This window comes from Oryzias latipes, chromosome 5 (assembly GCF_053564925.1).
Source record: "Oryzias latipes strain Hd-rR chromosome 5, Olatipes_Hd-rR_3.1".
Classification (NCBI taxonomy): domain Eukaryota; kingdom Metazoa; phylum Chordata; class Actinopteri; order Beloniformes; family Adrianichthyidae; genus Oryzias; species Oryzias latipes.
This window is the reverse complement of record NC_136241.1, coordinates 27,979,017-27,990,126: the sequence shown is the minus strand read 5'-3', so window position 1 is coordinate 27,990,126 and position 11,110 is coordinate 27,979,017. Positions and strand designations below refer to the sequence as shown.

The 11,110-nt window shown below is 41.6% G+C and overlaps 1 protein-coding gene across 5 annotated transcripts in view; it reads right to left on the bottom strand.

Moving 5' to 3' along the window:
* Positions 1 to 322: 322 nt before the first annotated feature.
* The window catches only part of LOC101156642 (potassium voltage-gated channel subfamily KQT member 2), a 32,851-nt gene continuing 22,063 nt past the window's right edge, over positions 323 to 11,110 (bottom strand). The window contains exons 14-20 of one of the 5 annotated variants that reach the window (XR_013656075.1): positions 10,105 to 10,152; positions 9,657 to 9,765; positions 9,497 to 9,522; positions 7,401 to 7,532; positions 7,194 to 7,317; positions 5,415 to 5,590; positions 323 to 3,314 (exon numbers count right to left, since the gene is read on the bottom strand). Coding sequence is in view for 3 of the 5 variants with exons in the window: in XM_023955136.2 (XP_023810904.1) it covers positions 2,675 to 3,314; positions 5,415 to 5,590; positions 7,194 to 7,317; positions 7,401 to 7,532; positions 9,657 to 9,765; positions 10,105 to 10,152 (1,229 nt within the window). In the remaining 2 variants the exon portion in view is untranslated. Of the gene's footprint in view, positions 3,315 to 5,414; positions 5,591 to 7,193; positions 7,318 to 7,400; positions 7,533 to 8,990; positions 9,166 to 9,496; positions 9,523 to 9,656; positions 9,766 to 10,104; positions 10,153 to 11,110 lie in introns of those variants that run through there. The other 4 variants (XR_013656076.1, XM_023955136.2, XM_023955137.2 and 1 more) reach the window with 4 other exon arrangements.

Below are 11,110 nucleotides of genomic sequence, written 5' to 3'. Positions count from 1 at the left end.
TGTCCAACGATATGATGAAAATGGGCACGGAACTGATCTCTGAACTACTTTCATGTTGGGATCTGAGGATTCTACATCTGAATCCCGATAGTGAATCCAGGAGGGAACAAACTTGAGGCTACATGAAGGGTTGAGGAGATATGCTTTGGAGGAAACCCCCATCCTGTTGTGTTGCATTCTAATGCTAAATTAATGGCAGAAAAAAAGATTTCCAGTATTGTATATAGTTACTCATTTAGAACTTAATAAAAAAGCAGTTTATCTTGTGTTGCATCTTGAGACGACCTTTGTGGTGATTAAGAACTTAATAAATACACTGGAATCAAGCAGAACCAAACATTCAATAAATTTATTTCGAATCTGTGACGGTTTTATTGAAATCTGAGTAAAGAAACAGTGAACAGGTTTTTCTGGCTTCTCATGTTTTTTAAGAGCTGCATGCTGGAGGCTGGACCCTCACAACCAGAACCGCTCACACCTGCAGCCGGTTAGGTTTCACTTCAGCCGGTTACATTGGACAAGAACAAGACACATCTCCAGCAATCATTCATCTGCGGAGCAACTAAAGCTTTTTTCTTTCATCCGTAATTGTTATCAGGCTGATAACTGTGTGTGCGCTGTAGAAAGTGGTGACACAAGTGAGGAAAGGAGTAAATAAAGGAGACCACAAGCTGCTTCTCAGGAACACACAGTTAGTGAGAGGGGACAAAACTCTGAAGCCATCTGGATCTGAGCAGCTTGGCTGGAGATAAAGTGGATCTCAGAAGTTCAGCAGTCATTGGAATAAAGACAACAGTACGTATCAGTGCAGCTGTGGTTGTTTCTTCCTGGAGCTAAACCAGATGCTGCATGATCACCTGCAGCAGCATCAGTGTTGCTGGTTTATTAAACATATCTGATTGTTCTGGCTTCAGTTTCCATTGGTCAAAAAGTGTGAGAAAACATCTTTGAGCAGCTAGAGAAAGCTCAGACTCTAATGTCTCTTTTATGGCTCAAAATGTAATGAACCTCAGGAGAGTCTTAGTAAGCAATTGTCACACATTTTATGCCTCAACTTTGAGCGGCAGCTGTAAGACACGGTTTAAGTTGAACAAATCACTGAGACACACGAAAGATCAGGCTGGATCTGGACAGATGCCCAACATTTCACCTTTCATTAGGCTCATTGATCAGCAGCTTGGTTACTGGTGGGCGTCAGTTTAGCAGAGCTGCACTCTGAAGGTGTGAAGTGACCAGATCAGCATCTCGATCCATCAGTCTTCAGTCTGTGATCAAACACGTCTGCAGTGTAAACAGCAGATGTGGATAAACTATCCAAAATCTGTATTCAAGCACCTATACTTTAAAATAATGTTACTCAAAAAGAAGCAAAAGTAGTCATCCGAATAACTGCTTTCGTAAAAGCAAAAAGCTAGGTACTCAAAGACTTAGCAATTATTTTTTTAATTTAACTGTAAATTCTTGGATTTTCTGATGTTGAAATAAAAAGTAAAAATATTTTTAACAAGTATCCTCCCCTACTTTACTGTTCATTTGGTAAGAACAGAGCTTTGACTGAAGCTCAGTACAAATTTGTGACATTTCACTACGTTATTGATTGAACAAAGCAAATGTTTTTTTTTTATCCGATCTTGCCTTTTTCCCAGTTATGATAAATTTTAAGTATTTAATAATGTTTTAACTTTGCTGTGCATCTTTACTGGGTTAGCAAAGCTAAACTGTGTTGGCGAGATAACTGTTCCCCTTAAATTCTATTATGCATGCCTACAATAAATTAAAATAATTCTTTAAACGTAAGTAAATTAATAAAGTCAATTGTAGTGAAGTAAATGATGTCAAGTAATTAAAAAAATATGATGTCATAAAAGTATTTAAAAGAGTTACATTTTCCCCCAAAAAAATTACTCAAGTAAAGGTATCTGAGTAAATGTAACTTGTAATTACCCAACTCTGGTGAACAGTGAACTAGGATCTCTGAGAGCAGACCTGATCCAGCTTCAATGCACAACTCCAAGCATCTACAGACTTTATGCTCTAATGTTCAGCTGCAACTCCTTCAGTGAAAGTCGACCATGAACTGACAGTGATCATGCAAACCGATGCTTATCCTCTCTTCTTTCCCTTGTCAGCAGCTCTGTTCTTCTGCCTCCTCTTCCTCCACAGCAGACAGTGTGGAACATTTACAAAGAAAGTCGTGTTTGAGACTTTGAATAGAAAGTTTTTGTGAGAGAAGACCCGCACTACCCCATCCCAGACCACCCAACATGCAGTATGAGGGCTTGAAACCATTCAGGCCATTTTGTATCCCAACAACCAATCAGATGTTAGAAATCCACCCCTACCTGCTGCCCCGGTGCTGTCAGACAATTCATGTGGATGATAACTGTAGTGTGCATGCAACAATTAAGCAATCACAGAAGTGAGGAGGTCAGGACTGGATGAATATGAGTGGGGGGTTTCTGTGTTTGTGCATTAAAGAAGAGGCTCTGCAGCCGGGCCACAACCCTTGACAGGAAAAACGATAAAACATCACTTCCCATCATGCCGTCTGTTTTAAAGCGTCTGTGGATTGAGATTGAGCTCTGCCGTCTGGGCTGTGCCTCACCCCCCCCCGGTACTGTTTTTGCAATCTGGGATTGGTGGTTCTGCTGGTTCCTCCCTGTGGTTTTTTGATCTACTTGGTGCTGCTCCAGGCCCGATCTGAGTGCGGAGAGGGAGCACACAGCTCAGAATCGGAGTCTGACTCTCCCTCTGCAATATAGGAACGGATGTTGGGACAACGGGCTGCGCCACCCCCCACCGGATGCTCTCCTAAGTTGGTGGAGGGATAAAAGCTGTTGTTCAGAAAGTCCAGGTTTTCTCTGGACTGAGAGATAGAGAACCCACTGAAGGAACGCTCCAGCTCCTCATTGTCCACCGACGGGATGGAGATGGAAGCATCGCTGTCGGGCTTCCCCTCTTCCCCTCCTGCTCCTGGTCCGCTCCCATTGGTGCCCTCCCCTCTCCGCTCTGGTCTCTCTGGCCCGCCTCTGTCTCCTTGACCATGTCGGTTGGATCGGTGGCTTCCATGTCTTTCTCCAGCAGGAGGAGGGGGCAGTCGAACCAGTGAGGGGTCCCCCGCGGGACTCGGAGTGTTGCCATGGCTGCAGTTTGGAGGGGGAGGGCCTTGCTGGTGGAGCTGAGAGCTGATTGGCTGCCAGGAGGTGGAAGGCGGGCAGGTTGGAGCTGTGTAGTTTCTGTGTCCTGTGGAACTGCTGGAGCGCACCATCTTTGTCATAAACAGGGTCCTGTCCATGGGGTCACCAGGTAACACCCTGCAGAGAATGTAAATAAACAGAAAACAAGTAAACAACACTATCAGTATGTGCTCAAATAAATGGTAAAATGGGTATAGTTTTAGAGTGCTTTAATATCTTCTTAGAAGGCTCACTTTGCATTTACAGTCCCATTCACCCATGCACACACATATTCACACACTGATGGAGGCTCTGCTGCCTCAAGCTACAGTCACAGCACGGAAAAGTCTATGCAAATGCACATTTTGGTCTTCAAAATTCAAAAATCTCTCATTTTTACGAGCGTTTTCGGGCTTTACACACAAAACATGTGGCAAATAACGCCCCTTGCAAGCTAAACCAGGTCCAACTTTGACCAATCAGGAACTTGGATTTTGTAGTGACGTGGTGAAACCCAGCAAACTCAGAGCGTAGCTGGTTTATCTGGTAAACCCAGACACAGCGAAAAATTTAGCCTGACGATGTTTGCATTTTTTTTTCGAATAAAGACAAAGGCCACTCTCCTGACATAATGGTAATCCATGTCTGCTACCAATAAACCAAACCATTTCGCACCAAGGCCTTTTCAGCTGTAAAGGTATGTACACACCAGACATTTCACACGTTCAAGAACGTGCTAAATGGGGGGATCTTGGACGCACTTTTTAATATAGTGTTCACACTGGATTGTCGCTACCTGATCCTAGTGCATGTACTTACAGTTGGAAGAGGCTTGGTGCGAAATGTTAAAGCGATGTAAATCTTAAAAATCTTGCTCCAGGCTTTTTCTTTCACAGCTCTGTTCCGATATATGACAGATTTGGTATCATATAATTCTGGCCGGATACAAACTCCAACTATTAAGGTCTTTTTCATTACAGTTTTCAAACGGTTGGTTTTGAAAAGGACATTACCCACATGTCACTAAGAAATCCATGTCCCAGATTGGTCAAAGTTCAACTAGTTTAAGTTTTGATGCATGTTCAGTGACCACGTTTTTTGTACGTAGAGCCCAAAACAGACTTAAAAGCTTGTGTAGTGACGTGTAACGCGAGTGCTACCGATGCGGAGGCCAGAAACGCCCACATACGTGTGTTTACATAGACTTCTCATTGGAAGTGGTGGCTTGAATGTGCGTTTCCAAGCTTGGTGTGAATATAGCTTAAGTGGCAGACGTGCTAGAAACCAGTAAAAAAAGAAACGCACGTTCTTGAATGCGTTAAGCACATTCAGAAAGAATTCGTTCAGTGTCCGTTGTGTATGAAACTTAACCTTGACACCAACCCTTAACCACCGAGAGCGCTGTGGGGTTCAGTATTTGACACTTTGAAACATGGGCTGGACGGGCGGGAACCAAACCTGTGACCTTCTGTTAAGAAGTCGATCACTTTACCTCTGCACCACTGTATGTGTGTGACAAACTAATTCCTGCTATACTCAGCCACCCAGTTTTGCTTTACTAAAGGAACTACAGTCTTTTTCGGAACAAAGGTAATGTGGAAATGCTCTGATCAAGCCCTGAGGCTAAATGAGAGTAGCTTAAAGGTCTTACTCTTCTTCTTGAAGAACATCACATCATATCAATTTGCAAGACTAGATTAACACTTTGTTAAATGTCTGTGCACACTTCCTCTCCAAATCTGTTCTACGGAAGCTGTGTGTTGCTCGATCAGCCCATAACTCGTCATTTAAAAAGCTGAGATAGCCATCTTTCATGTCCGGCACAGACTGACTCAGCAGTTCGGATGCCTTTCACACTGGAGGAGGCATGAAACTGGGCTGTCCCTTTTCCCTGCTGTTGTCTTCTCTTGCAGTCAAACTGCTTACAGGGACCTAAAGGTCAGTGAAGAAGAGTGACTTTTCATCATATAGCTCATAGAGCGCTCCTTTATGCCTCTGCGCTGCTGTCTCCTCATGGGTTATTATGAAAACAAATTCCTGCAAGATTCATTTCCGTTTCTCTGCAGGCTTTGGCTCTGAGGTTAAAGTCTCAGCAAGCACACATAGCTCTAGCTTACATAATTATTGCGGGGGGGGGTGCAAATCTGTGCCAAAACTTTGCTTTAGTTGACACAATTGTCTTTAGAGTGAAAAGGAAAGAGCAAAAATGTTGTGCAAAAAAAAAGTGGATACACTCACTGCATGATTTTGGAGATGGACTGGCTTTTCTCCAGCTGATCCACTGGGCTGTGGTAGGGAGGGGCTGGGTCAGGCTCCTTGGATCCGAAGTAAGCATCAGTTTCCGCCTGAGGGATTCCCATTCGCTGAATGTAAATGTTTACCAGGAAGTCCAGCTTCCTCTCCATCGACATGACCTGAGAAACAGAAGCCAGAAAGGAAAGAGTCAGTTTAGAGCAGGGGGTAGGCAAACTACAACCTGGGAGACCAAATAAACTACCGGTATGTAATCTGGCTTGAAGTACATTGATGATCCTTATTAATGTTTTATTTTCCCTGTAATTGGGGTGTCTCCCCATAGATGGTACATAATCAATAACTTTGATAACCTTTTTTTTGGGTGCAGAAGGTGATGCCACATTCATTTGGTGTTGGAAGATTTGTCTTTTTGTTATGTTTAGGTGTTATTTCTGAGTTAGTCATTTTTCCGATAACTCCAATAACACATGAATGCAGCAGTCCTCTAAGATTCTATTTTTCCCTGAAAGATAGCAACCTGTTGGTTCAATTGCCAAAAAAATGAGAACAAAAGTCACAAACTCCAAAATGATCTGTTTTTTACAATATATATTATTTTGAAATCAAAATTAAAGTAATGTTATTGCTTTCTCTTATGAGGTGGATTACCAAAACACCCCTTGCATCTGGTCCTGGTTCGGTCCTTCTGTCAAATTGAACCCTTTGTGGCTCACAAGTCAAAAAGTTTGCCCACCCCTGGTTTAGAGTTTAGTCTGGCAGAGGTGCGGTTTCAGATGAATACACATCTCCCACTTCCTCTGTTTTTATCCCGCCTCACTTCCTCAGTTTGTCAATCTAGGATCTACAGGGCGTTTCCTTAACATTCTAATTATATGATCTCTTTCTTACCCATGAAAATATGTCATTGTAGGTAAAGCAGATGTTTAAGTGTTTTTATTTGAGTCTTTTCCGTCCTCTCTGAACCAAACCAGACATGGAAGATGGTGACCCGTGTTGAGTCTGGTTCCTTTTTTACAATTTAAACAGTTTTCCTCTCCACCATAAGTGTATCACCAAAAAATGTTCAATGTAATCAGCTGTTAACTTGTTAAAAGACCTTATTAGAATATTTTGAACTGATTATCATGAAGCAATTATTTAGATTGGTTTAATGTTCCTTGCATTTTGGGTAGTGCCTAGAGACTGCCCAAAAGGAGAGACTTATACATTGGACAGATAATCTCTGATGCCAACCGTAGAATTTTAAATGGAAAAACAACAACATGAAGAGATACATTGACCCACCCTAATGACATTTCTGAAAATGGCAAGCTATAGAGACAAAGTACAGTAAAAAATCAATTCAGTCCATCTAGAAGTCCAATGCCAATCACAAAACATGGCCCCTAATGCACAAGTTTCAGTTCTAATGTTGAGTTTTAAGTTTGAGTTGCCGTAGAAAAATGATTAAGTATAAAAACAGGATGTAAATAATCTACTTTTTAGTGTAAAACCTCTGCTTAAACTGGGAGTAAATGGACAATTGCTCTCTTCTGACGGGTCTGTTGAGAAACGGCTACTTTAGATTCTTCCTGCTTTGGTCAAATTCCAGGCCAATGGCTGGGGCTTGGTTATGCCACACATTGCTCTAAAAGGAGCTATCAGTTGGCCGATTTGTATAACAACAGATATAAAGAACTGACCTACCTCTATCAGTTTTCATTAATCACTAACAGTGGTTTGATTGGTCTTAATGTCTCACACTGGCTGCAACAAGTTCACCTGTTTTTCAACCTTTCCTAGCCGTCCCATCATGCTCGGGTCCTCGGGTAACTCATCAGTAGCTCCTTTAGGCCGATCCTTGTCTGCTGCAATTGGTGTTCCTCGTCCAACAATCTGATCCACCCTGCCAATCAGGAGACACGATCAACAGCGCAGTATTTGAAAGTTTCCGATCAGACAGCTAACGTGAGGGATCAAGAGTTTTACCGGGCCTGGAGGTTCTTAATGCGGGCCAGCATGTCCAGGTGTCCGGCTGAATACTGCTCAATCACATCCATGACATCATAGGGACGAAGGCTCTCCTTAAACTTCCTCTTTGAAACCATGAAGCGCATGATGCTGACAAAGGAACCAAAAAACTATCAGTTACTGCACATGAACCTGATTCACCCGCAGAGGTTACAGTGTGAGGATCAGGACCAACGCGGGTCTCAGCTGTAGTCGTTTCGTTGGCTCGCTGGGCCAAATAACAGAAAAAACAGGGTTCTGTTCGAGGAAACAAGTTTAACGTAACTCTTGACACTCAATATGGAAGTATGAGTTTAACTCATTCAGAGCTAAGATGCTGTTTAACAAATGACTGTAGTAGACCAACAATTCAGATATGAAAAAGAACACCAGAAAAAAATGGAGTAACAAATATATAACAAACACAAAAATTATTTTGACTGTACATTCACCACCTTTATTTAACAAAAAGGATATTTTGAAAGACCTACTCCCATAATCTTTTGATCTAAAAGCCTTCCCAGAGCTCTTTTAATTATTATTGTTAGCCAAAATCCCCAAAATTGTGTCCTTTTCTAGGACAAAGTTTATGCAGAGCGACGGGAGTTTATTAGAAATTCGCCTCTGAATTGTGGGCGGGACTTTCGGCAATGAGCAAGCAAGCCCCCCCTTCCTCTTGTTGTTGCTGAGAGGTCTCTGTTTCCTCTTGTGATGGACATATTTTACTGTTACAACATGGGTTATGAGTCTTCTGACATACCAGAGGTATGTTTGAATTTTGTAATTTAGGCTAATATTTATTCATGTTATATTTGTAACAGTTTTTTGTTGAACCAGACAGAAAAGAAAAGCAGTGAAGAAGAGAGAGAGATGTTAGAGAGGGGGGATAGGAGGGTTTTTATAGAAGGGGAGGGTAAAACCATGAAGGAGCATAAAGCAACAAGTTGATGGATGTTTATAATCATTATGGTTAGATGTGTATATGATTAATTTTTCTTCTTCCACAAGGATGTGTTAAAAACACCAAAAACACAATTTTCATTGGAGTGGGTCTTTTAGATGCAAACCAAGTCACTCAAATATGAGAATATGATCACGAATCTGATATATTTTTTTACCGAATTCTAAGTCACTGAAGACATTAAAGATCAGTTATTGGTTTCAAGTTCAGTTTTTAGTTTCTTCTGTATGATTATCTAATCTTTTTTTAAAGGACATATATACCTGCAAATGAACAAGTTGAGCTTCAATTCTGCCCTGTTCAATTCTCTACATCAAAGCCATCTGAAATGATGGAATGTATTACAAAACTATCCTTTCATTATTTCACATTTTCCTAAATATGATATTTTGACAAAAAATCTTCACATGAAAAATATGTGTAAAGCACATAATTCCATTTCTACCCGTCCCTTTGACGTAAACTATATGAATGAGGAAGCAAAACTGTGACTTAGGAACAGAAATACAGGATTCAATAAACCTTTGGTTCACAGGGAGGAATTGCCATGGCAACCAAATCTAAGTTTAGATTTGACTGATGCTCTAAGTTTCATTGAACCTGTTTTCTGGAACAGAACCTTCTGTGTTTGTTGATTTGGCTTCAAAGGAAAGATGGAGAGGTTTTCTCTTTTGGAATAAACAAAGGACTTCAAGAGGAATTTTTTTTTGATATCAGAGTTTACTGGAAGGGTTTCGACTTATTCAGAGAGTTTCATGTCAGGTGTTTGCCAAAGATGAAGGCCTGAAAAAAACAGTAGAGACAGGATTTCTCTCACTTATTGCAAGTTTCAGTCTCTAAACACAGTGAGTAGAAACATGTAGTTTGCAAATGGGCAAAATCCCATCATGTGTTTGCATTTTTTAGAGGCCATTTCAAGTTTAGGGTCCAAAGAAATGGACCATCTGAGACCTGACTTTTCAGACAGCACGGAGGAAGACTACTGCACAGTTCAGAGAGGAAGAGCAGGAGCAAGAATCAAATGTGGGTAGAAGAGCTTCACTAACACGTGAGAGCACAGATGGGAATGACGGGAACAATGGAGCTAACTGAAACTGGACTTCTCTGCTCTTACCCAACAGCCGATGGTGACCTTTGACCCTGGGGTGAGCACAAATAAAAAGTAAGTAATGAAAAAGTGAATTAAAACCCATAAAAAAGTGCAAATAAAGAGTGAATAAAGCGATGAATGGTTGTCAGGTAAGACGTGCAAGTCTCTCCCTGGTGGCCCATACCAAATGGCTCTGATGGTGACCTTTATCCCCGGCGTCAGATCCTGAGGGACAAACTCGCAGTGGCAGCTCTTGTTGTCATCTGCCATGTCTTCTCCTGGCAGGCTGGCCTCTGAAAGAACAGGTGGCACATGACAGGATGTAACGTCCAGCAGCCTGGAAGCACACCTGAAGCAGCCTGCTGGTTAGAACTTCCTGTCATGTGATGAGCTCTCTCATCACATGACAGGAAGTTCTAACCCCAAGTAGTTTTTGTTTCCCTGTAGGGCCCTTATTGATCGCAGTGGTGAACCATATCATTAGGCGCCTAGTTAAGTTTAGGTTTTAACTGGTTAAGGTCAGGTTAAGGTGTTTGGGGCCAGACTGCGTGTATGAATGGAAGTCAATCCTGTGTTATGAGGAACCTGCTATTCTAACTTGGGTGTTTGTGTGTGTTTGTGCACGCGCTGACCTGGGGAGTTCTTCTGTCTGAACTCTTCGTCCTGCATCTCTATGAGCACTACGAGAGGAAAAAAAGAAGCAACACCGTCATTAGAGGAAGATCCAATGAGACCAGCTCAAATCGGTTCTGATTGTTGTTTGCTTCATGCCCAGACTTCCTCACTGCTCCCTCTACCGCTTTTCCTTTTTAGGAGAAGAGCGAGGAGAAACACTTGTCTGTGACCCCCCCACCCCTACTCCTGATTCTGAGCAGTGTTGCCAGGCAGTTTCCCACCCAATACGACGGTTTTGATTTTGAGTTTGCGGGCAAAAATGGTTTTGTGCAGGTAGAGATAAGTTGGGCGGGTTAAGGTTTGTTTTGGCAGTTTTTTTAGTTAACTTTTTGGGTGGATTTTCAGTGTAGTCTTGCTGTTTTTAGATAACTTTTGGGCTGGAAAACCATGACTATCTGGCAACGCTGATTCTGAGTTTACCTCCTGATCCAAGTTTTTTTTACTCTGTTTGATTTGCACCAAAGTTTGTTTTCTGGGTCATCGGCTTGAAAACCCACGGTGGTGAACAACCATAAAACCCCAATCCTATTCCCACCAAAGAGAAGGATTCTTGTTCACCTAAGTGAACTTTGATGCAATTTACTACAAAGTAAATGCAGGCAAACTATCTGGTCAAGGAAGTGATTTGATTAATGCACAATTAAATAGAAAAAACGTTACAAAAATCCACAATATGAATCTGATTAAGACTCCAAAAAGATGAAAAATGTCTTATGGTGTAGTTGAGCTATGAAAGGACAGTTTTTTTTGTACTGCAGTGGTTGGTATGGCCATAAACAATATGTACCAGCTGTGTTTTTTGTAGCTTTAAGAAAAGAGTTCAAAAGAATTATAACACCCGCCCAAAATAACAGGAGCTAACATAGATTCTGCTTCAAGAATAAACAAAACGTCATAAATTATACCTCAATAAAAGTAGATTGTGCCTGCTGGCCCCCAACGTTTAGTTCATTTGATTGAGAG